The following is a 25,777-nucleotide window of genomic DNA, read 5'->3' as shown; positions in this document are numbered from 1 at the left end:
AATTAGCTCTAAGTTTCATTGGTGCTCTTTATCAGGTGAAGGGTGTCCCCATGCCCCAGGTTGTGGAATTGTTTTTATCCTCTCAAATATTTTCTCTGATTGACCAATGTGCTCATATGTTTAATGTTCTTTGTTTTATTAATATGCTTATTGCATTAATTTATTTTCAAATGTTAAACCAACCTTGCATTCCTGGAATAAACCTCACTTAGTCATGGTGTATAATCCTGTTTCTCTGTAACTACATTTGGTTTACTAATGTTTCGTTAATGATATTTGCCTCTATAAGCATGAATGACATCAGCTCATGCTGTCCCTCGTTGGGATGACACTGTCTGGCGTTGGTGTTGTGCACTGACTTCACAGAGTGAGTTGGGAAGTGCTACTTCCTTCTCTGTTCCTGAAAGGATGTGCATGAGTGCTGTTATTTTCTTCTTAAAATATCAAGTAGAATTTATCAATGAAACCATCAGGACCTGGGATCTTTGTGAGAAATTTAAATTAGTGGTTGTCTTTGTTTCCTATTTCTTTTTGAATCCATTTTGGTAATTCATGTCAACTAAGTAGAAGTGCTTAAGAAAGCATGTTTCAACCTTGGGACGTTTTAAATATAGAAAAATTTAAGACACCCAAGCCTATAATGTTACCGTTTTTACATTAAAAAGTCATTCTAAGTAGATGATCACTCCCTTTCTTAAGAAAGCATGTTTCAACCTTGGGACGTTTTAAATATAGAAAAATTTAAGACACCCAAGCCTATAATGTTACCGTTTTTACATTAAAAAGTCATTATGCATATTTGGTATTCTATGTTCTTGAATACTGACAAGAACTTGCCCTGCTAGGGGTGGGACAGAAAAAGGTCTCAGCTCTCAGAGTCTTCAACTTATCTATGTGCATTTAGGAGGTGAGCTTGGCCTTATTCTATCCTGTTGACACCAAATAGAAATAATAAAGCTGTGTCTGGGAGAATCCTTAGCAGGATTTAACGTAATGATCAATGACAAGTGTCTGTCACAGTGGCAGCCACATCGTCAGGGCTGGTAGCAGGTGTCAAATGGGACTGTCACAGGCAAATTGGGACATAGGGTCACCGTGGTTTTAATGGCAGTAAAGAAAAGTCTGTGGCCATCTGCTCATGGCTTGGAATGAGGGTCACTTTTTAGTGGCTGAGTCTGGAGTGGGGACAGGTTGGAGGCGTGATCGTTTCCACTAAATGTGTCTCCAAACTTCCAGTAGATGCTCAAGCAAGGAAAACGATGTTGCTGACAATATCACTGTCACTACAGGTGGTGCTGCCGACAATATCACTGTCACTACAGGTGGTGCTGCCGACAATATCACTGTCACTACAGGTGGTGCTGCCGACAATATCACTGTTACTACAGGTGGGTGTGGACCCCTTCCTACGTCTAAAACAGGTGGTGCTGCCGACAATATCACTGTTACTACAGGTGGGTGTGGACCCCTTCCTACGTCTAAATTATTACAAGGAGCTCGCCCTCTGATGCCTTGCAGGGACTTTGGTGAGATGAAACTCCTCCCACAGAGAACGTAAATTCACCTGTGACCTTAAAAAGTCAGCATAGTCACAAACCCTGTTTTAAAGTAACCCACCAGAAACTCCCAGACAGCTGCAGAACGTGGGTCTAAAAGGAGGCAGCCCTGCCGGCCTGATCTTGTAAAGAGCAGACACGTCCCATACACCCCTTACTCCACGTCTGTTTCTTACAGTGATTCCATAACATTTTTTTAATAAAAAATTTCAAACATCCAGAAAAGTTGAAAGTGTTTTACAAGAATGTCCAAATACTCAACACCTAGGTTCTATCATTGTTAGAGCTTTGCTGTATATATTTCACCATATGATTATCCACCCATCGTTTTATTTTCTGGTGCACTTCAAAGCCCATTGAGTGCAGACATCAGTACCCTTCATTAAAGCACACATATATCACTGAGTTTTAGTAAATCCATGTTTGTACTGCATTTCTCTCCCCCCCAATTCTCTCTCTCTCTCTCACACACACACACACACACGCAATACAAGCCCCACAGTTAAGAATATTTTCTGTCCCTCACTTTTTCTTCTACTCCCCTCTCCACCATTATTCCCATATGAGTAGCACCCCTGGGGACCAAGTAAATGCTTCAAATCAGTCAAACAAGCAATTTCAAGCATTTTCTGTCCTCATTCCTGGGGGAGCCGGAGACCCTTCATCTGGCTCTCATCCTAATTTCAACACATGTGCCCTGTGGCTCTGAGCTCACCGTTGGCAGCAAGGAGTTCTCTGGGTGTATGGCAGTGGTGGAACAGGGACTTGGGCACTTCCGGAGTGGCTGGAGCTCCTTGTGCTTCTCTCTGCAGGGATGGGGCAAAAGGAAGGAAAGACTCCTATCAGCAAAGAAGGGCCCTCCTTTGGGCAGTGAGCTCAGAGAGCGCCACTGACTGCTGCCAAGTGCCATGCACTCGCCGTTATTGTGATGCCCTCCTCTGCAGAACCTCAGAGACAGCAGCTCCTGGGAGGTTGTCTGTGTGCTCCTGGGTTGACTGCACAATGGAAGACACCCTGCAGGAGCTGCACTGGTAAAGGTCTACACCCGCTGCCAGTGGGAGGCCACAGAGGCAGGACTCCTGCTATGGTGCCCACCCTGTGGGTACAGCAGGGCTCAGTTACAAGTGGATAAAGTGATGGGCCTTGGAGCCCACGGCATTCCGTGCTCGTTTCTTGCAGCAGCTCTAGGAAACTAACGCAGGAGTATTGTCCTCGATTATCCAAGTAGGTCCGATGTAACCACATGAACTTTTAAAAATTGAGAAATGAGGAAGAGGAGGCAGTCCAAGAGATCTGAAGTATAAGACTCAATCCACCACTACTGACTTAGAGACCGAGGGGCAATGTGGAAAGTGTGGAAAAACAAAAATTCTATCAGCATTCTGAATCAGCCTAGATCAGCACAGCCTTCCCCATCACCTCCAGAAAGGAAAGCCGACCTGGTGAACCGTGGCTGTGCCTTGAGAGGCGCCAGGCAAGGACCCAGCTGCATTTGCCCAGGCATGAGACCCATGCACACTATGAGATAAAAAGTCCTGTTTCAAGCCACTAAATTCGTGGGATTTGCCATGTAGCAATGGAAAATTGATACAAAGCACTTGATGGACATTCGCTGAGTGGAACACCTGTGAAATTAGGCAAGTGATGTCCTTATACGTATGATCCTACCCCCACAGCAGATAAACAGTCCAGAAGAGATACTCCCAATAAGTTGGTCTGATAACTACTATTAGAGAGAAGCACTTCGGAAAGTCCTACATGAAGTTCTCCCCTAAAATACACCAGTGATCAACATCACCCCACTCCATGGGCACTTACTGAGGGAGGTGTTCTTTTCTGGACTGGCCTCATGTCAAGTGATTTAAACATATTCCTTGATCTCTAGGAACTGATATCCTGACATGCTGTAGCAGGCTTTGCCGAAAATAGAAGGCTGTGAGTGTCCAGGCAGTGGGCTCTCCAGCTATCAGGTTCCCCTAGGGACACTTCTGCAATAAGGAACGGCCACCGCTGCATACTGCCCAGTGCACCCAGAGGTTTGTACTGCACTTCCTCAACGACGGCCTGTCAACAGCCGAAGTTAGCTCATTTTCCTGTTGGAGAGGAGAACACTAGATTGAAAGTAAATATTCCAGAAATGAGGAATATGTTTCCTCCCAACGACCGAATAACTTCTATTCGTAAAGATCATGCTTCTTTTCTTTTACCAATGTGGATGGCACATGTAATTTTTAAAAAGAGCTTTTAAAGAGTTGCACAATATGACTTTAATTTTACAAAAACAGAGCAGTGTGTGCATAACTCACAAAAGAATATTAAAAATGGAACTTGGAAGACACTCCCCAGAGCGCCAGCACTGGCTGCAGCGCCAAGGGCGGCGAGCGACCGCACTTCCTCAGCCCTCGTCTGGCGCGCACACCCCGACTTCTGCAGGTCCCCGCGCCCCAGCGCTGCGTCTGCGCCGACTGTCTGAAACCGGGTTTAGTCTCGGTTGTTTCTGGAGGTGGCTCGCTTCCAGGCTGGACAGGGCGAGGGGACGTGCTCAGATTGTACCTAAAGGACCACAGCGACGCGGTGCTTCAAGTGAAACTAAAAGACGCGGGTTTTCACAGCAGTATCGCTATCGGGAGTCTAAGGACACAAATGCAGAAGGAACGAGCGGGTTATTCCAAGCGAATGATCCTTTCCCGCTGGACGCCTGGCGGTGAGCCGGTGCCGTCGGTGCTCCCGCCCCGCTCCGCCGGAACGCGAGAACCGCCCCACACAGGTTTCCGCGCAGGCTCAACTTCCGCGCGCACCTCGGAGCGAGCGGGGGCACTTCCGGCCCGCTCCCCGGGGGAGACCGACTTCCGGGGCGGTTTGGGGCGTGGAGCTGTGACCCCGTGGCCTCGCTCCCTCCCAAGTCTAGGGAATGTTTAATGTCACTCCACTTCGAACTCTGCGTGTCTTGGGACTGCACAAAACGATTTTAGAGTTTATATGGAAAAATAAAAACATGAAAGAATTGTCAAGAAAAATGAAAAATAAAAAATGCCAAGGTGGGGGGTCCCCTGCCGGACGTTCAGGGCGGGCCAGGCCGGAAGAGGGTCTCCCAGGGGAGCAGGCGCACCGTGTCCTTGGCGCTGGCTGGGGTAATTACCTTAGCCCCTGTCTTCGTGAACACAAAGACAAATTCAGGATAGCTTGGAAATCAAAATGCAAAGAAAGTGAATAAAAATGATGAAAATATTAGCAAGGAAAATGGAGGATATCTGTATAACCTTGGAGTAAAGAAGACTTTTTAAAGCAAGACTGTTAAGAGCCTATAGTATTTTTCAAACAGATGAAACAACTCCAGGAAGCTTGCAAACTTACCTGTGTTCAGATGAACTCTGGTCGTTATCTGCTTGCTGTGGGAGATAAAAATTCATAAAGTGAAAAAAATTGTTGACAGTGAGCTTATTATACAAAATTCAAGCCAGTTATTAGTTAATTTTGAGTAATGGTACCTCAGAGTCTCCTGGGTCCTGGGAAATGATCTCACTGGGGGATAGTACCCTTGTTACAGGAATACCTGTGTTTTCACTTCTATTAGGTGAGAAACTGGGAGTGGGATTGCTCACTTAAATGGTAAGTATAGATTTTACTTTTTAAAAAAGATTTTATTTATTTATTTGACAGAGCACAAGCAGGGGGAGCGGCAGAGGGAGAGGGAGAGGGAGAAGCAGGCTCCCCGCGGATGTGGGACTCGATCCTAGGACCCTGGGATCATGACCTGACCAGAGGGCCACTGCTTAACTGACTGAGCCACTCAGGAGCCCCTAGATTTTACTTATTCAGAAAATGCAGAACTGCTTATCAAAGTGATCTAACAGGCTCTCTCCACTAGCAACATATGAGACACCCATCTCTACAGCTTCACCAGTCCTTGTGGGTGTCCTTCTGATTACAGTCATTCTAGTGGGTGTGTAATGGTATCTAACTGTGGTTTTAGTTTGTGTTTTCTTAATGGTAAATGATGTTGACCATCTTTTTGTGTGCTTATTTGCCACCCATAGACCCTCCTCAGTGAACAGTTGGTTCAAATCTTTTGCCCCTTTTGCCCAAATCCTATATGGGTCATTTTTCTTATAATTGAATTTTTAAAGTTCTTTATATATTCTGGGCACAAGTATTATGATTTATAAGTATTTCATTTATGCCTGTGGCTTATATTTTAATTTTCTTAATGGTGACCTTTTGAAAACCAAATGTTTTTAATTTTGATGAGAAGCAGCTGCAGAAATATGCGGGCCTGAAAGGAGTCAGTCCCACTGGCTTGATTCTATAGTGAATGTAGAAATGATGTAACACACACACACACACACACAACCACGCACACACACACACGCACTGCATCACACACCATGCAGACTCACATATACAGACACACACAGAAACACAGGATTGTGGTTGAGAAGTCCCAGCTGCAAGGTGACCCTTGGCATTGTCCCAGGCCTAGATAATATGAATGGTGAAAGAGAGGGACACCTGGTACCTGTGGGTATCTTATTTGGAAGGACAGCTCTTCCTTCTCTGCTGAAGCTTGTGGAGTCTGTTGCTGGCGGCCCTGTGTCATGTAATCAAACGTGCTCAACTTCTTGGCCACTAGAGAGGAGAAAGGAGGAAACAGGCAGTTACAATTCCACAAGTAAGCAGAGTGGCCTGCGTGCCACAACCCGGCCTTCCAGGGCTCCCCCCAGGGTGCTGGGAGCTGCTTCGTAACCTGGAGCACTGAGGGGCTGCTGGATGGCCACCCCAGAGCCCATCTGCCATGTGGGCAGCACACAGCAGCTCCTCACACCCCCAAGGCCTGCTAGCCCCCCACTCCAGGAGGAGCTGCCCTGCCTGCCTCCCAGGCCTGCAAAGTCAACATGGACCTGCATGGAGGGTCAGGCCCAGGTCAGCTGGGCCGGGCCACTGGCTCTGGCATCGTGGCAGTAGCCCCCCAGGTCACTGAAAGAGCATCTGAGACCTATTGGTAGACAGCACTATTCATGAAATGGGTTCTGTGCCTGTTCCAGCTATGTGCTTCAGCAGAGGTGCCCATCTTCCCATTTCTCTTTTCCTAAAACCCACCAACATGAGGACAGATGGCTTCTAATTATTTCTGGAAAGTGAGAAGGGCCACCCACAGAAGCCTATTTGCAGCTCGAGGAGCAGACGGAGGGCGGGCCGCTCCACACACCAACGTGGAGCCCTCAGAGGCTGCTTCCCAGGTGGGGTGAGCTCCTGCAGAACAGGGCCCATCCCTTTCCCTGGGTGGTTCGTACAAGTGCTTTTGTTTTTGTTTGCTTTGGCTTCCTTAATTAACTCCACCTGGCTCTTGCTTCATCCTTCCCACTCCCTCAGACCCTGTGTCTGTTTGAGGGTATAAACTCGCACTTGGTCACACTCCTCCTTTGGCATGGATTTGCACAGCTACCATCACCATCAGATGGTAAGCACACACTGTGTGTCTCCCAGAGCTCACGCTCATCCTGAGTTTTGTGTAAAACACCTTCATCTGACAGTAACAAGAGGAGATGCAGTTGAGGAAGTGAGGCCAGAGTGCAGGTGCACTGAGGGAGTGTCCACCATGTTCCCTCTGGCCTTACCAGGCTCTAACACAGGAGCTTGGTGCCACTGTCCTTCGGGATGTGCTCTCTCCCACTTGCACGAAGGTGGCTTTCCCACACCCCTGCTGCTGGCACTCCCACATCTGTGTGTCTTCCCGGAGAGCTTGCCCTCACCAACGTTCCCACTCCTGCTCATGTGCTGCAGGCTCGTCTGGATGTCCTTTACCCAAGCTTCAAAATGGAGCACCCAACTGCTGGCAGTTTCTGATGTGTCCCCCAGCGGTCCCCCTCCCACCTCAGGGCATTCACGTAGTCTCATCCGCTGGAGAGCAGGCTGACCCCAGCGCCTTGCAGAAGAGGTGATGGGGCGTGACCTCCATGACTGGGTATCGAAAGGCTGGCTCTGTCTTGCTCCCCGTCTTGCCTCTCACTTGCCCACTCTGATGAAACCAGCTGCCCCGCTGTAAAATGCTCTGCGTGTTGGAGCATCCACATGACAAGGAATGGCAGGGGACACTTGCCACCAACTCACAAGGAACTGAGGTCAGGAACTGACCTGCCACCGCCCTGGTGATGAGCCTAGAAGTGGATCCTCCCCTATCGGATGAGACCACGGCCCCTCCTGGCACCTGAAGGAAGAGCAGGGGCGGGGAACCCACAGAAACTGCCAGGCACTAACTCTGTTGTTTCAAGCAGCTACATTTTAGGGAATTTTACTGTAAGTAACAAGAGTTAATATCTTAACTTTGTTCTGGAAGTCTGTTCTTTGATGTCCAAATCCCCGATGAGCAACACCCTGAGCCCCAAGCTCAGCGTGCTTCTCCCCTTCCAGGGGTCTCCTGCGCGTGCCCCCAAAGTGAGTATGGCACCACGACCCTCCTGGGTGCCTGAGTTGTGGCCCTTTTGTCCCTGTCCCCAGATCTCCAGGTGGCCATGAGTCCCGTGGACTTGCTCTCCAGTCTTGCATCCGTCCATCCTGCGTGGCTGCGGCAGGCTTCTGGACCTGCCCAAATTGCCACCTGCTGGCTATCATATACGCTGTGACTGAGACACTGTCCCCAAATGCACCCCATCCCCCTTGGCCAGTGTGCAGCAGCTTTAGGAAGGGCTTGGGTCGACCGGCCCTAGCTCCGCGGAGGACGTGAGGTTATACCCTGCACCACACAGGGCCCTAGAGAGTAATGCACATTCGAAGAAGGGCTTCATGGGGAGCAGAAGCCCTGCCCCCCCACCCCATGCCAGCGAGCGGTGGAGCCTGCAGTGCACACTGCCATGTGGACACCAGAAAACCACCCGTCTCCCTGTGGTGAGTTTGGTCAGCAAGACCCTGTCACTGGCTGACTGTTTCTCACTGTTAGGATTTGGTGCTTTTCTAAAGGCCCTGTTTTCTTTTCAAGGTGTCCTGTCCTGCCTCAGATTCTGCTCCTTTATCTCTGAACATTCTGATATACTCTTAAACGCCCTCTCGTGGTCTCTGCAGGTCTCAGGCCTGCTGTCCCTTGAGGGGTGTCTCTTCCCATCCTGCGATTTGTCTTTTGTGCTCGTTTCTAGCAGGGCCCAGTTGAGCAGTCTTCTGCCTCAGGACACATACTTAGGTAGAGGTGGAAGAGAAGCAGGTGCCCGAGCAGCAGGAGGCTGATGACGTCCAGCAGCAGCACGAACACCCCAATGCCCAGGACCACTGGGGTCTTCGTCTTTACAGGGAAAAGGGGAAGGAACAGCAGCCAGGTGTTCTTATTGGAGACCTCTGTGGAGGCAAGGGAGACACACACCATGTCCAGCACCCGGGGCATGGCTGCACCTCCCCTCAGGAGACACAGCTCAGCGGTGGGAGAAGGAAACTAGCCCAAGGTGTGTGCCCTGCCTTACCTAAGTGCCCTCACAGCCCCCTGACAATCTCACTTTACGGGGCTGGAAGAGGATAGCCAAGTGTCCAGGTCCCAGAGCCTGGCACCCTGCCTGGCCCCAACACCCACCCTACCCGTCAGCCAGGTCCTTGCTGGACCTTCCCCGTTCTCAACCAGCCACTCTCACAGAGAACTAGAAGGCTGTAGCCAGCGCCTTGGGGCATTTCCAGAACGTGGTCCTCTGTGCCCCCAACTGAAGTGTAAGAAAGGCACTGAGGAATCTGCAGGCGGGCCCATGAGAAGGAATTCCAGCTGAAATGCCCTGACGCCAGTTCCTTATGTGGCGCCCCACAAGGTGGCTGCCAGGCCCGCTGTGTTATGTGGCTGCAGGCCTTAGGGGCTGTGGTGCTATGTGCATGGGGCTGGCTGGACAGTGGGCGGGCCGACCGGACGCTTGTCCCCTAAGCTGGTGATGTTTCAATGAATTCCCACCAATGACAGCAAAGTGTCCCAGGGAACTGGCGATTAAACAGCCCGTGGAATCTTCTGGAACAGAAAACCCAGGAGATTGCCTCAGTCATCAGACATTCATGTATAGCTGGTGCCACTGTGGTTCCAGAGCCAGCAAGTCTCCGAGAGAAGCCAGGGTCACTTGGCGTCTGTGCACCTGCAGCCACAGGGGCTGCTGCGCTCTGGGCGGTCACCCTGCCCTCTGTCTTCACAGCGCACGGCAGTGCAGGCCCAGCTAACGCCCATGATGGGAGGCCATAAGGAAATGCACAGAGGTGCTGCTGCGGGCACTCAGGTGCGCGGAGGTCGCCGCTCACCAGGTGTGAGCCACATTTCAGAGTGTGTAGGGGCATTAAGAGGCCATGTGGTGGGGAGGGCCTTCATGTGGAACCCCCAGTGCCCACCCTTGACTGTTCTGGAGGCTGCTGGCCCCAGCTAGCCCTCTGGCTCAGGCTGCGTGTGGAGACTGTCAGGAAAGATGGCAGGCAGAGGCCTCCAGCTGGCTGCATGCAGAGCCTGAGCGGCTCGTCCTGCTGAGTGGGGGGCCTGGCCTCGCTGAGACCCCCGCTGTTCCCTTTCACCATGAAAATAATCAGGATGCATTTCAGAGCAGATGCAGGTCAGACAGTCCATGCCCTAAGGGCTCATCTGTGCCAGGTGCTGTGTGGGCCTCGGGGTGAAGGTGCACAGGGCATAGCGCCCCCCCCCCCCCAGGAAGAGGCACAGTGCAGCTGGGCTCTGGGCTGGATGGCAGCGGGACCCCTCCAATGGCACAGGCTCTGGAGACCAAGGGAGACGTGGGGGCTCAGTCCCACTACCAGGTCATCACTGGCTCTGCAGGCTGGCTGGCTGCTCACTTCTCTGGGAGGAGGGCACTGTCCAGGCCCATGCTGGAGCCCGATGCTGGCCCTTGCAGAGATGTTGGAGCCTGGGCAGAGTGGGGATCCCCGGAATGTTCTGAGCTGAGCAACAAGGTCCTCTGTTCTCCTGCTGTATGTACTGGGCCGTGACGTGTTCTGGAGAGAGGCGTAGGCTGAGACAGGCAGCCTTGCTCTGCACCCTATGGGCTGAGGTCCCTGGACACTCAGGACAACACAGGAGGAGGTCCACCTGGGGTCCTCCCTGTGTCACAGGGGCTGCTGTGACCGATGGCCACAGACTGGGCAGTTTTAAGCCACAGAGATGGAGCCTGGAAGTCAGGGTGCAGCAGCTCCCTCAAGGCTGTAGGGGAGGCTCTGACCTGAATCTTCCGGCTCCCAGGGCTCCAGGCACCCCTGGCTGTGGCCCTGTCCCTCCAGCCTCTTACAAAGATGTTCTCAACGGACCCAGCACCCCTCCACACACACTCCCGGGTAACCTATGATCATTTCAGGATCCTTAATCACATCTGTAAAGAGCCTTTCCCCAAATAAGGTCATAGTCACAGGTCGGAGGGTGAGATCATGGACATATCTTTGAGGCCACATCCAATCCCACATCTGTTCCCAAGGCCAGGCTCCTGCACCCACTAAACTGAGCCCTGCAGCCACACATCACCCAGAACCTGTCCCCTGGCAGCCCTGTCCTTCTACCCTACCCTGCTCCCCACCCAGACCACCTGCAGGGTGACGGGGCGGAGGGCCCCCCCCCCCAATGCTTGGCACTCTCCGGGAGCACGGCCTCTGAGCAGCCAGCACCCGCAGTCCCTGACCCTGCCTCCTGGTGCCTGGGGGGCTGCCGCCCTCCTGCCCGGCCATGCTGCTCACCCAGCTGGGGGCAGGCCAGGCTGATGCCCCACCCCCCGAAGGAAGGTTTTTACCCCAGAGGCGGCTGGAGGGATGGGCTAACACTTGCGAGGGACCCGAGAGGAGCCACTGTGTACTTTTGTAGTAGGGGTGTGTGCGGAGCTCCGCCGGGTCGATGAAGAACTGGATGAAGATGTACAGCAGGGTGACAATCAGGCAGAGCAGGACGGCCGAGGCAGAGGCCACGGAGAAGAAGAAGTACCTGCGGGATGGGCAGGGGCGGAGCCGGGCTCAGGGCCAGCCGACCCGCAGCCCAGGAAGCCGGCAACCCGGGCCCCCAGCCCGAGACCCAGCCCTCTTCCCGGCTCCTGTCCCCCTGTCCCGCGAGCCTCTTTGCAGCTCTCCGGGGCCGCTGCTGGTTTGCGGCCGTCCTGACGGCACCTCCACGTTCTGTGCCTCATGGCTTACAGACACTCTCCCCTCGAACCCCACAAGGCGGTGAGGACGGGCCACCCTGGCTCACAGCGAGGGACACAGAGGCTCTGGGCCGAGTGGGGTGGGCGGGCACAGGATCCCACCACATCCCGGCTGCCGCTCACCGGGGGCTCTTGCCCAGTCACAGAACTGCAGAAAATGAGCGCTTGTGGCTCTTAGCCGGAGTTGGGGTCGTGACCGCTGCCACTGAACAGAATTGGGTGTGGACACATGGTGGGGATCCTGGTGCTATCCTTCCATCAAGGGCACCAAAGCCAGATTGGGTCGGGGAGGCCAGGGGTGCGCCATGACAGCTGCCTGGCCGGGTACGGCTCACGGTGAGTGATCTCCACGCACCCTCTCCGGGGCCATGCACACTTCTGTGCAAAATGACGTCTTGGGCTTTGGCATTAGACCAAAATCACTCCTGCCCCCTTGCCTTTGTTCAAAAGACCCAGAGAGTGATCTCTCCACCCAGAAAATGAACCGTGGTCGGCGATTCTTAGAAAATGCTCCCACGGCACAGTCCTCCTCTGGGTTTTCTGCTGTTGTGACGTCGAAGGAAACCATTCCTTCAACATTTTCAATCTCAACGTGTTTTCTTCAGCTGAAACTCAGTTGATTCCATGATGCTTTTCCAGAACTTCTTGAGGGCTCTTTACACACATCTTTAGGCAGAGAGCTAAAACGTGAGCATTCCCAAAGGGTTGGGTGCATGTGGGGCACGGCCCTGGGTCCTGGAGACACGTTGGCTCGGGGGCCGTTGCATCGTGGCCCCTCACTAACCCCCCAAGGTGCGTCTCCCACGTGACCCTGTGCAGGCCCAGCCTCCTGTGTGTCTCCAAGCTGCAGGGGACACAGGCCTGGCCCCATACCTGGCTCTGGTCTCCAGGGAACCCTCCAGGTGGTGGGCTTGCCCCGCACTGGAAGCCCCTCGACCATCCTGTCCTGCTGTCACCTGGCAAGAGGCAGCCCTCCCTATGGGGTGGGGTTGAAGCCTGTCTAGTCAATGTTCAGAACGCGAAGCTTCCTTTCCCGACTCCTGCGTCTGTGACGCCTCAGCACCTAGTCCAGCCCTTTCTCTGTGAAGACCTGACTCCCCTAGCTTGCTAGGCTTTGCCCACTTTTTTTGACAAACTGTCTTTCAAGTGCAGTCACTCCCTCTTGCTTTCTCTGCTGGATGGCTGAAGGGACAGGAGGGAAGCTGGGGCAGGCGCACGCGGACGATGCTCACCCTGACCCCCGCACGCGCAGCGCCCCCTCACCTCTGCGTGCTCCTTCCGAGGAACGCGGCCCTCTCCTTGCTGTGGGCCAGGCACCCGCTCCCTCCTGCTGACCCTGCCCTGTGGATGCCAGGACGGCTCCTGGGGCTCACTTGTGGTCAAGAGGCTTCTTGCCCCATTGGGAACCCCCTCAGTCAGCTGTGCCTGGGGCCCCGTCAGGACCTCTGAGCTCCAGCCTGTGTGCCCCATGGGGCCTGGCCCACTCAGTCCTCCTCAGTGGCAGGGCCTCTCACGTCCCCTGATGGCGGACTGGACCTCAAGGCAACCAGCTCATGGCAGCAAGGCCTTAAGGAGCTGCGTCCAGTGAGGGAGCAGAGAGCCCTGCTGGCATGAGGAGGGTGGCCCACCCCATTCTGGATGGCCCGGGGCTCCTCTTCTGTAGGGAGGAGGCAGGACGGGGGCTCCCAGGCACCCCCAGTCACCCAGTGCTGAGGGGGTTTTTCTAATTATGAGGGCTCTGTGCTTCCTTCTGCTCAGAGCAGCAGTGGTCTTCAGGCCTGAACCAGCAGCTCACTTCTCACGCGGCCGTCTTGCTTGCTGACTGGCATGCACACGGCACGTCCGCCACAGGATGGTGGGTTAGCGGGGGAGTCCCTTGGCTGCTGTGTCACCAGCCAGCGAAGGCCAGTGAGAACAAGTGTGGGGAACGCCCCTGTCTCTCCCGGCCACTCCGAGCCTGGCTCCGGCCCGTGGGGTCCTGTTGACGCTCACCAGCCCTGCACCTGTGCCCGTCCAGGCCTGGACGGTGCAGCCTGGGCCCCCATCCTCTGTGCTTGCACGGCCTCCCTGGGGGAAGCCAGCTGGGCCCAGGCCAGTGGGTCAAGGACGAGGCAGCTCAGGCCGTGCCCCTTCCCACGGGCTGGACCTCACGCATCCAGGGGTGAGTCCGGACCAACGTGTCTCAGAGCCACACAGGAGGACAGAGGGACAGCACGTGATCCCCCACTGCTTGTAGCCCCCACCCTCTCACCCACGAGGCCCCCAGCCTACAGAGCCTTCTTTTGGGGCCCCAGACTCCTCACCCTTCCCCCACACCTGGGTCTCCCCTCCCACTGCCCCAGGTCCCCAGCCCCTCACCAGTAATTCCTGCTCCCCACACAGTTGTTGAGCCATTTGCAGTGGTGGTCAAAGCCAGAGACACACTTGTTGCAGGCGCTGCAGTGTTTGGCTTTCGAGCTCCTGGAGGGAAGAATTCAGGAGCGTCAGCCTGTGGGCAGTGCGTGCAGGAGGAAGTAGGGTCAGAGCCCCCGTCTGCCTGTAGGGGAGAGGCAGGCAGTGGGGAGGACCGGGCCCCAGGTCGGGTGGCGTGCCCTGGCCATGCCCGCCACATGGTGCCAGGGGTCGCACTTGGAACCTGGGCTTGGATCCTACCCTGAGCCACGGGCTTCCCTCCCGGGCTGCCTACGGAAGGCTAACCCGGGCAGAGATCTGAGAGGGGGCGTTTAGATCTGCCAGGGGCCCTGTGCGTCTGAGGGCTGCTGCTCCTCGTTCAAGGACAGCAGCGCCAGTCAGCCGCCTGGAAACAGAGGCAGGCTACCCTCGGGACCGCCTGCCCCGAAGCCGGGCACTCACACAGTGACCTCGCACAGGTGGCAGTACTGCTTCTGGATCACGTGCGCGTGTTTGGACCGATCGAAGGTCGGCATAGGCTCCAGGTAGTTCTTCTTGAGCCGGACATTGGCTTCGGCCGGGTCAATGGAAACTGCAATCAAGTGGACTAAGAAGTGGAAAGAGAAGAGCCCGCCGGTCACCTGGGGAAGGGGTGTCAAGGAACACGCTGCCGGGCCTGGTCCACACGGCGAGGGTGCCCACTCAGGGTGGCTGCCGGTCACGCCACGGGAGCGGTGCACCTGGCCAAGGGCCAGGTCCCAGGACAGCCCGCTCATGCCCCTGTGGCCGACAGAGTGTGCCCCCTTCCCCGTTCCTTCCTCCACGAGGGACGACGCTGGCACTGGAGAGAGGCTTTCTGGCTGGAAGCAGGGCCCGGCAGAGGGTGCCGCAGGGGGCGGGCACCGTGCTGGGTGCTGAAGGAGGTGTGGGGGGACTTCGGGCAGCTCGAGAGCACATGTGGGGTTAGGAGACAAGCTTGCCATCAAGTAACGAACAGGTGGGGGGGAGGGCTTCCACACCCTGTCTCTGTGGGGCGGGTGCTCCGTCTGCTCTTGTCTTCCCCACCCCCGGCCCCTCCGGCTCCCCAGCACCCGCTCCCTCCATGGCACCCAGGGTAGAACCAGGCCCTGGGATCTCACCCTCTCCTCCTCCACCTCGGGACCAACACAGTGTCCCCATGGAAACCAAACAGAAGAGGTGGAGGCTGCCTCCCTGTCAGCCCTGCCCTGCTTCCCCGACCGGCTCCGAGCGGAGGGCTCAGGGTTACAGGATGGGCTCCAGGGTGTGGTGGGGGAAACCACCGGCCGTGTGCACAGGGCTCTGCCGCGATTTTGTGCGGGGGGAGCTCTGAGCAGGGGGTCAGAGCTCCATCCTGCGGGAAGCCCCTGTGGGGTCCTTCTCAGGCTCTGCCACTGTTGTGGTCCGGGGTCTGCCGCCCACCCAGCAGCAGCGCTCGGCCTCCATGTGGGCCTGCCTCCGTGAAGGCCACCACACAACAATCTGAGTGGGAGGCTGCGTCTGGCCAGATGGCTCATCACCCCTCGTCCTCTAGTCTCCAGGAGCCAGTGTAGACCCAGGGATCTGGGTGCCAGATGTGGGCACAGAGGCGATGGGGAGCCAGCCCTGCTGGGGGAGCATGGCTACAAGGACAGCAGGCAAGAATGCGCTGAGGGCCGAGATGGTCAGACCGGGAAGCTGGTGCCCAGGCCATGGGTGGGTGGAGGGACGGCTGAGAACCAGCCAGGCCCTGGGAGATCTGCAGGGGGAAAGGGACTGACTTGACCCCTTCAGGGCCATGAAGGGGTGCAGTGACACCAAGGCCCTTCTTGTGGCCACCAGACCCTGAAGGGCTGGCTAGGGAGTGAGCCTCCCGTACTCCTCTGCTGAGCAGACCAAGGCCCTGTTCCATGCAGGGTGTGGGGCAGCAGGCGGGTGGTCAGGGGCTGGGCTGGGCTTCACGGTCACAGCTGGAGACACCAACATGGTGCTGGCAAGCCCTTCCCCCTGCACCTGCTCCCTGAAGCCTGTGGCGCTGGCCAGACGCACGGCACTGTTTGTGTGGTTACTGGGGCAACAGGAGACCGTCCTAAGCAGAAGGCCCAGGACAATAAGATGCTGCAGGAAGTTCAACTGTGGCCCAGGTACAGCCCCTTCCTCAGAAACAGGCGGGCAAGGTGCCCAGGAGGGAGCACAGGAGGGCAGCAGGTAAGGCCAGGGCTGGGATGTGTGCTCAAAGCCCTTTGCCCCCACGGCTACACTCGACTTGCATGAGACCACCGCCAGGGAGACAGTGTGGGAACAGCACGGTCCGTACTCTGACCCTCAAAGTGCAGGTGCCTGAATCACCTGATCTGAGCTGCTGGGCCAGCCACACGAAGCTGCCTGCCGCCAATTTCCCTGGATGTCCCAACCCTGCAGGTGCCCTGGCCAAGCTGCCCCCAGAACCAGTCCCCCAGGAATAAAGGGGCTTGGCTTCCAGCCCCCCCTGTGGTAGGTCAGGTCCCCCACAACCCCTCTGGCACGAAGCTGTCTGGGCAAGAACACAGCCCACCAGCTTGTCTGACCTAACGCCGCCCAGCACTCAAGCCTTGTGACCCCAGATCACCCACAGGAATGATATGGGCCAGCAAAAGGTGACCCCATTTTGCCTGGCCATTCACTGGGTCAGCCACACGCTCCAGATGTCAATGAGCACGGGCTGAGCCCCGGAAGTGTCCCAGAGCGGGTGCCATACCGAGTTCCCGCTCTCGGTGTCAAAGTCTATCCCAGTGCAAGAGAGTCTTAGGTTCCCGTGAATAACAAGAAGCAAAAGGAACAGGGCAGGAGGTCTCGCTCTCCACGAGCAGAAGGCCCTGCCCCAGAGGCCACGGTCCCCTAGCAACAATCTGTGTTTGGTAAATAGGCCACGGGCGCCAGCCCAGGACACACGCCCTCCCGTCCTTCCGGCTCTGCGGCAGGAAGAGGTGAGGCGCCCCCAGAGCCCCCGCCGCCCCAGTCACGTCTGCCTCACGCCAGCCCTGAAGCCAGGGTGGGACGTCACCCGCACAGTCACAGCAGCTCACCGGGGGCTCCTCAGCCCTGGCCACAACACAGGCCCTCAGACTAAGTCTGGTCCCGTCCGACGCCAGCCCCTCTGCACAGTGGACCCTATGGGCCCGGGGTCAAGCTGCTTCCCTTTGCAGGATGGCGGGGGAAGATCAGACCCAGAGGGTCAGCCAAGAACCCACGGGTCCACCTCCTGTGCTGAGTGTTTCGGAGGCTGCAACCCGGCCAGCCCTCCTCTGTGGGGCCCAGACAGTCCCTGCAGTCACTGAAGGACACTGGCGCCCCCCAGTGGCCAGAGCACAGCGCCCAGGTGGCTGCGGGGCCTGAGGGATGTCGCCAGCCCAGTGGGGTGCTGGGCGGAGAGAGACCGTGTCTCAGGGCAGCTGGAGTCCTGGACACCTGTCAAGCCAGCCAGAATTCATCCCTGGGGGCTGGCCCAGGGGCAGCGCAAATCCATCACTGGGCTCCATCGCCAGGGGCAGCTCAGACTGGGCACCAAGCCATTGAGGCTCCCTCTGGGCCCGAAAGCAGGTGAGTGCTCAGAGGGGTCCCCTGGACAAAGAACACGGGCAGCTCAAAAAGGCCCCAAAACAGGCTGAGCGAAGGTCTAGGGACAATGAAGGCAATGGATTTTAACCCATCAGGTGAGCAAACCCACAGTCAGGGACTGAGATCAGGATACAGGCAAGGATGGATAGCTGGAGGCAGGAGAGCCCGCCCACACCTGCGGGCTTCCAGGGCTCCGTTCGGGTCTCTGCTACCTTGCCCACCATGCATAGTGCCCACCACGCACAAGAACGTGAGCTGAGCACACAGGAGGAGTGGCAAAATGGAGACAAGCCCCAGCAAGAGGGTGACTCCGCCAGGGAAGGCCAAGGGAGGAGGGTGGTGGCCAGGCCCACCTGCAAGCTGCCCCAGCTGTGGAGAGGGCACCAACCGCAGGGCAGAGGGCTGGTGGACACTGCGCTGGGCCTGAGACAGGAGAACCGTGACCGGGTTCTGGGTTAAAAAACCCTGACAAAGCATGTTTTGGGAAATTTCAAGATGGGCTGGCTGGGAGATCGTACAATTTCTGCCCATCTTCTGGCTGTGAAAGACACAAGTACATGGGCCCCACCTCAGACCGCAGGCCCAGAGGTGGGGTGGCTGTGCCCAGGGCACACGGGACCCGTGTTCCCCGTTCTGCTCCTGTGGACCAGGCACTCTGAAGGCCCTGCAGGGAGAGGCTGGCCAGGTCAGGGGAGGCAGCGGGCTTGCACGTCAGGCCACGGTGGATGTCGAGGCTCACTGGCGGGGCCCGCCAGTGGTGGCCCCTTAACACGGGTGCACTGGTGGCACTGAGATCCGCCCCCCCCAGAGTCAGGCGTGAGGAGGGAGCAAGGCTGGCGACACCATGTGGCTGGGGGCGGGGCACAGCACCTACAGCTGCCAGCCCCCCCGCCGCAGAGCTGCGTGACAGCCCCGTGCACCCATACCCACGTCCCCAGCGTCTGCCCGCCTGGCCTGGAGCTACTCCAGTAATACGTCTGGAGCCTCCTCTCAGGGCCGCCATGGGATTTGCAGCCTCCACTGTGGCCTGTGTTGTGGGTCCTAGCGGCCGGCAGGCTCTCTCTGCCAGGTCAGGCCACCACCCACCAACAGGCTCTTACGTCGCAAGAGGGGCCAAACAAGAAAGCACAGGAACTAGAGGCTAGACGGGCCACCGTTGTAATTAGTGTCTGCCTCTACAAACACCCCCTTGGACCCCTGGCGTGGCTCCCCCGCCCCCCAGCCAGCTAGATCCAGCCCACTGTGGACGTGCAGACCTTGAGACTGAACACCAGGTATGTCCCTAGGAGACACCCTCCAATCTCTGAGCCAGATGGGCTGCTGGAATGCAAGGAAGAAAGCCTGCTTCCCAAGCATCTGCGTGTGCAACCACATGTGTGGCTGCTTCGTGGCTGCCTCAGCACTGGGCCCATTTGTGTCTGCATGTCTGCCCTGGCCCTGTGACTCCTCCCTGTCCTCAGGGCTCTCCACCCCACTCCAGGGTCCCTCTGCCCCTCGCCACCAGGAGCGCTCTCCCTGAACCGAAGGCGGGCAAGCCTGTGCTTTTAGCTCGGACCCCGAGCCAGGGAGCCCCACAGGGAACACACGTAGGATATCAAGCAGGTGCTGTGGCCATGGTGGGCGTTTGGGGTCAAGAGGGGGAGCGGGGTCAGAGGGCAAGGTGCCGCGCCTGTGGCTGACTTGGTGCAGAGGACGGAGCGGCAAGGGGGACCAGAAGGTGAGGCGTGGCCCCGAGCCAGCTGGGAGATGCCCTCCAGGAGCCTCCCTCGGACAGCAGACGCTGCTCCCACTGTAAAGGATACACCGTAGGCGATGTACTTCCAACTACGTGGCAGGAAGGGAATGAAGATGCCGAAGTTGGCAACGGCTACGATGAAGAGCGTGGCCCAGGCCACCACCTGGAAGGAGTGCAGGGGCCTCGACCAGCCATTCACTCGGGACAGGCGGGGGGGCGGGGCCTGCTTGCCCTCGGCTTCTGGGACGACCCATCTCCAGCTCCTGCTGCACAGATCCATCTGCAAGGTGGAAGTCGGGGGCAGACAGGCTGTGCATGGACTCCTCCTGCAGGCTGCGTGGCAAGGGGACCCCAGGGCTGCCCACTTCCGGAGGCAAATGGTGGGTGGAGGGCCCTCCAGGGTCCTGGGGGAATCCTGAGTCTGCCCAGGCCACAGCAGTGATGCAACTGCAGTAACACTCTTGGAGGGTGTGCGGCCCGCAGGGCCAAGGGCCCAGGAAAGGCACCTGCCAGGACCCCAGCGCGGGCATGGCCGTGACCACCTCCAGGGAGGAGTGCGGGCTGTTTACAAATGCACACTGACTCATCAGGAAACCCGTCACATGCAAGAAGACCCCTATGAGGACGAGGCCCTCATCCCCAGGGAAACAGGGAAAGTTTGCAGGAAAAGCAGACCCTCGCTGGTGTGACCATGTGAAGCTGTGATGTGCCTGAAATCCTCAGAGAATCTTCCTACAATTTTCCCTTAAGGACAAAACAAGATACCACATTCCCAAAGAGCTGTGCTGCTCTTGCTGCAGCCCGTGGGGCTTCTGGGGCCTCCAGGCCCCCTGGGGTCAGCCAGGTTAAGGCAAGGGCTGGGAGGGCGCCATGGCTGGGCGGAGGGCTGAGGGACGGGTGAGCGACAGACACCTCACAGCCGTGGCAGGTGGAGCCCTGAGGGTCCTGGCGGGGCTTCCCTGGTCAGTGAGATGCCCAGGGGCCAGCAGAGAGCATCCCCCACGGACAGCAAGGCCAGAGCACTGGGGACTGGAGCAGGGAGAGGTACCCTGTGTTACATGATTCCTGAGTAAAAGCAACATTCGGATGGAAGTGTGAACCAACAGACAGGACGCTGCCAGACATCAAACCACCATAACGGGGAAGGAGGATCGAGGGCACATGCAGACCTGGGGACGGGGAGGCAAAGCGGTGACATTGAGAAAGAAATCCTAAGTGAAGGGACAACAGAGGTAGAGAGCACTTATCTTGTGGAAGGAGTGAGAGGGAGGGCGGGGGTCAGCCCCAGGGCCGCCTGCAGTGGCAAGGACAGGAGCGCGGCCCCCCATCCTGCAGGAGTTCCCAGGACAGAAATGTCACCACGACCATGTGTGGAAACCCCGAAGTTGCAACTGACGTCGGAATTTGTAAAATTTAAAAGAGCTGTTCTTCAGGTTTTGAGAGTAGTTTGAACCCAAATGGCCCCAGCCCAAGTGTCATGAGCGCGTGGGGGCCAAGAGTGAGGCCTGCAGGGACACCGCGTCCCCGCTCCTCAGAGGGCTCGGGGAGGCTCTGGCATCACACATGCAAGTGGCCCTGGGAGGTCGCGAGGCACCACCAGCAAAACTTCACGGTGGGCAAGCGCATGCTAGCTACCACAGGGGGCGGGAGGCATGGGCATGAGGGCGGCCCGTGGGCCGCACACTTACCCACAGCTACGGGGAGCACCCGGGGCAGGTGCGGCTGAGGTCCGTCCCTGCGGGCTCCGCAGTCACGCGGGCTCGTGCGGATGAGGCGTTCTGGAGGGAGCACGGGCGGGCGGCAGCGGGGTAGCCTCGTCCCGGGCCCCTCCCACGGCAGGCGCTGGGCTCACACACCTCCATTCACCAAACCACGCGCTCCCCTCACCTGGTCTGCAGTCTGTGCGAATGGGAAAGCGCGTCTCTTCTGGCTCGACCCTTAGCTCCTGGGGGAGCACATCAGTTCAAAACCCACAACCAAACACGGCTCCCAACAAATGCGGCGCCTCCTGTCTCCTTCTGGGGCGAAACGGGCACAGTGAATGTGGGCTCCGTGTGTGCACAAGACGGCCGTGGAGACACCAGCTTCCCCAGACACACACACACCACACACACGTGACACCCAAGTGCACCACACACGCACCCCAGGCACACGGGGTTTCTGGACTCCTCGCCATTCTCGACCTTTCTTGGGCTATTTCCTCACGCTGGAACCGCGTCTCCCCACCCCGCTAACAGCCATCTCTTCTTGCCTTTCGCGCCTGTCCTGGCGTCACTCTCTCTGGATGACGTGACACCCCCACCAAATCTGAGCCGGGCCCGCATCTACTCCTTTGCATAAGTGCTGTAGCTGACCCTCCAGACCGAGTCTGCGGGACGGAACACCGTCCTCCCCTACCGGGCAGATGCGGCAGTGGGCTCGGGGAACTAGCCCTGGTGGCCCAGGGTCCCCTTGCATCCCAAGTCTGGTCCCTGGCGTTTGTTTTTTGTCATCCCTAAGGGTTCCAGCCCATGTTTCGGTGCAAGATGTGCCGTGATGCTCCCATGAGGCTGCTGTCACCTTCATGTCCCCAACACAAGCATGGCTGACTGGCAGGAGCTTCATGCAGATGCCACTATCCCGGCCCCGTGTGGCTGCAGACACTGTCCCTCCGCCTCCTGCCCGTCACACCGTGCTCCCTAGAACAGGGAGTCCTGGGCACCCCCACCTGAGTATCTAGAACACAACCTGTGCACGCATGACCTTCTGACCCCCGTCACCCGACGCAGGTCCTCACAGCTTCTGAATCATTGTTCTGCTTTCTATCCCACTTGGGATGCACGGAGGTAACGCCTGCGAGTTTCCTGGTCACAACAGAAGCAGGAGGCACCTACCTCCCTGGGAGGCAGAACCTGTTCTGCCTGCCCCCCCTCCCCACCCCGATCACTGGTCCAGGCTGGACAGAAAAGCATGGGTCTCTCTCTTGGCCCAGACCCAAGTGAGGACCTCTGGTTGTCATGGCAGTGATGGAACCCAAGGAAGTGCCTCATAAAGCCAGGGCTGGCCCCCCAGAGCCCCTGCTGCCTGCTGGGGGGAGGGGTGGGGTGCAGAGAAGGCACAGGGGCCCCAGACAGGCCGGAGTCCATCTACACGGTCCTGAGTTTTGACTACACCACCTCTCATGGCAGCCCCTCTGTGAACCAGTGGAAGGTCCTGGCCCCCCAACCTCCTGCTTCAGCGGCCAGGGCATCGATCTCAAGGCTCCTCGTGACACTTGACCTGCTGGCCAAGTCTGCTCCGGGGACCCAGGCTTGCATGCTCTGTCCAGGTCGGGTGGGACAGCAGCGTCCTGAGTCTGCCCCTCAGTAGCCACAAAAGGGCCAGGGCGGAAGAGGCGGGGGTGACGGACATGTGGACAGTGTGCCGGGAAGCGGTCTCTCCCAAGGATGGCTCAGCACCCCCTTTCCCTGCCTCTCCCCTCCCCTCCCCTCAGGGTCTCAGATGTCAAGTGCAGGAAATTTCTGGTGCCCATTTTGGTCCAAAGACCCCCACATGGCCTTCTCAGATCTCGATCCCCTCCTTGGTGGGGGGAGAGCAGTGGCTCCCCTGACCCCAGCATCACACACCTCCCTGGGGAAGCCACCCAAGCCAGGTGGGCTGAGCCACCTCCTGTGTGCACTGTGTGTGGCACTGGTGGTGGCCAGCGGGTGGGAGGTCTGCCTCCCACCAGGCAGCTGGGCCAGGCCCAAGATGAAGAGAAACCAGTGGGCAGGGGTCAGGGCTCAGTTTGGAGGGAAGCTTGTATCACATAACACGCAGCCGTGACAGCCCTACTGGAAGCCTGGGGACCTCTCTGCTGGGCAGGGAACTGGGCCACGTGGCTTGTGCCAAGGCCTACTTCTGGTCTGGGTCAGTCCTGCTCCACCCAGCCTGTTCACCTGTCCCTGCAGCCCAAAACATCCCAGGAGATCTCAAGGAGCAAAGCCTCCTTGGGGATGACAGGGATGCTGATCCTGGCAGCCTTGTCTGCCCACAGGTGGGCAGGAGGAGATGGGCCCTGAGATACGGGGGGCCCCCGGGAGTAAGGGGGCTGGAGGCCAGGTAGCCAGGCAGTGGGGAGAGTGGCTGCCTCCTATGGACCCTGCATGCCACACCTGCCCATGGGCAGGACTGGGCTGGCACTGGCAGACCATGGGGTACTAACCTTCACCCGGAACCATGTGCCCGTGAGGCAGGAGCAGAAGACTCCTGCAGCGGGGTCTGCCAGCCACCACTGTCCACACTGCTCCCAGGCCAGGCCAGCGCATCACCAAAGAGACCCAGGCCAGACAACAAGGCTGCCTGACCAGGTCTCAGAGCCCCAGGAATCAGCCACCAGCACAGCAAAGCCTGCAGACGGTGGAAACGGACGGCAGGAAACTGAACACAAAGGCAGGGCCCCCTTGAGAGAGTGCCATCCTTCCACGGCACATTCACGTTTGAAAGGCCTGGTCCCTGACGAGGTGTGCAAGTGCCGGCAACAAGGCCACGGTTCCTGTTGGCCGCGACGCAGCGCCGAGCTGCTGGGAAGTGCAGTCTCTGCGGTACTTTTCAGTAAATGAAGATGAGCGACGTCTCTGCCTCCTGCACGGGACGTGCCTCTCCAGATACGCCTGTGTGCAGGCTGCCGCGTGCGCGGGGACCTGTGGCCTCAGCACCCGGTGCCCCGCAGCTCACCAGACCCTGGAGGAGGCCGCTGAGGAGCGCGGCGGGACAGGCACCACCGCAGGGCACCCCGAGTCTGCAGACAGTGGGGGCCTCCTGGTTGAGCCAGAGCCACTCACACCTTTGAGAAATGACCTTCCCTCAGAGACACCTCTGCTCCATGAAAATCACTTCTGAAGCTACAAACACCAGGGCCTGCTCACCATAGAAACACTAAGAAACTGACATAAAACCAGAGCATGCAGAAGCACAAGCCCCCAGCTGGGGCCGCCACGACTTTCCCCAGGCACAACCGCACGCCCACCAAGCCAGGCGGCACCAGCGTGCAGTCGGACCCCACTTTGCAACCCACTCTTGTCCCCTCAACAGATGTGCCCACACTGTTTCCATGGCGTGCAGAGCACTCCACAGTGTGGTGATCGCTCTGCCGGACAGGGAGGCCGTTCACAACCTTCATTACGAGTGGGCTTCCCGCCGGGCACACGTGACAGGCCCCACCCCTGAAAGGTCAACGCCGCGGGGTTGCGAGGCGGAGTGCAGGACAGGTAGGGCACAGGCACTCACATGTACACGTACATACACTAACACACACACCTACGCACAGGCACTGACACGAATGTGCACGCACACGTGTGCACCAAAATTACACACGTGCAAGGACATAAACGTGCATACACTCGCTCCTGTGTACACCCACATGCACAAACACAAATGCACATATGAGCCCGCACACGCACACACACTAACAAGAGTGCAAACTCTCCCCATCGCTGGTCTTGCTCTGAGTGTAGCTTTCAGTAGACAAAGAGCAGGAAGATGAAGCCCCATCATCCAGCACTGTCCGCCCAGACAGACCCTCTCCCTGGCTGGTCAACTGTGTGGTTGAGGGCCACGGTCCTGCTGTGCGGTCTGCGGCCAATGCCTGTCCAGTGTGGCTCTGAGGGACGCTCCCCTACCTTGGGCACCTGCTCAGTTATGCTGACCACTGACAGCATCCATGGGTTCTGACCGGGACCTGCCAGCTTCCTCAAGCAGAGGGCCCAGTGAGGCGACCCAAGCCCCAGGTCCACCCTTCATGGCGGTGGCATACCCAGGAGCAGCCTGAGCCCTGGCACGGTCCATGGCAAGGGCAGGGGTCCCCGGGCCCAAACTGACAAACTCTACATGCCAAGAACTTTGAAAACACTGTGCTGAGGGAAGGAAGCCAAACAGAGACGGCCACGTAATGTAGGACTCCACTAAAACACAGTGCTGAGAACAGGAAGATCCACGGATGCCAAAAGCAGAGCCGTTACCAGAGGCTTCAGGAGGGACTGAGGGGAGCCAGTGGGGACGGGGTTTCTTTTCGGGTTGATGGAAATATTCCAGAGTCCAACACAAGTGCTGGCTGCACAACACCGTGAATGCACCAAATGCCCCCCAGCTGCATACTTTAAAGCGGTCAGTGATTAATTTTCGGTCATGTGAATTTTACTGAAATAAAAAGACTGGTCAGAAGGCCCTCTTGTCCTCAGATGCTCTCCCGGTCTTCCCTTCTGTGGCCTCCTGAGTAGCAGCCCTCGGCTCTCCAGAGGCTGTGCTCGAGAGCGGGAGTCTCCAAGCCGCCCAGCCCAATCTGCCTGTCCACAGCACAGGCTTGTGGTCGGGGGCAGCAGAATCTCTGGCTGTTGGCACATCTGTTGAGG

General features: G+C 57.6%; 1 protein-coding gene across 3 annotated transcripts in view; it reads right to left on the bottom strand.

Moving 5' to 3' along the window:
• LOC103679241 (palmitoyltransferase ZDHHC11) overlaps window positions 1–22,356 on the bottom strand; it is a 43,601-nt gene extending 21,245 nt beyond the window's left edge. The window contains exons 1-8 of one of the 3 annotated variants that reach the window (XM_040630585.1): window positions 19,477–22,356; window positions 14,543–14,721; window positions 14,048–14,149; window positions 11,288–11,475; window positions 8,724–8,879; window positions 6,073–6,182; window positions 4,911–4,945; window positions 2,272–2,362 (exon numbers count right to left, since the gene is read on the bottom strand). In XM_040630585.1, coding sequence (XP_040486519.1) covers window positions 2,272–2,362; window positions 4,911–4,945; window positions 6,073–6,182; window positions 8,724–8,879; window positions 11,288–11,475; window positions 14,048–14,149; window positions 14,543–14,721; window positions 19,477–19,689 — 1,074 coding nt within the window. In that variant the 5' untranslated portion in view covers window positions 19,690–22,356. Of the gene's footprint in view, window positions 1–2,271; window positions 2,363–4,910; window positions 4,946–6,072; window positions 6,183–8,723; window positions 8,880–11,287; window positions 11,476–14,047; window positions 14,150–14,542; window positions 14,722–17,142; window positions 17,293–19,476 lie in introns of those variants that run through there. The other 2 variants (XM_040630586.1, XM_040630587.1) reach the window with 2 other exon arrangements.
• Between the last annotated feature and the right edge of the window lie 3,421 nt (window positions 22,357–25,777).

The sequence above is a fragment of the Ursus maritimus genome, unplaced genomic scaffold (genome assembly GCF_017311325.1).
Source record: "Ursus maritimus isolate PB19 unplaced genomic scaffold, ASM1731132v1 scaffold_15, whole genome shotgun sequence".
In the NCBI taxonomy this organism is placed as follows: domain Eukaryota; kingdom Metazoa; phylum Chordata; class Mammalia; order Carnivora; family Ursidae; genus Ursus; species Ursus maritimus.
The sequence above is the reverse complement of the archived record's forward strand: the minus strand, read 5'-3'. Positions and strand labels throughout refer to the sequence as shown.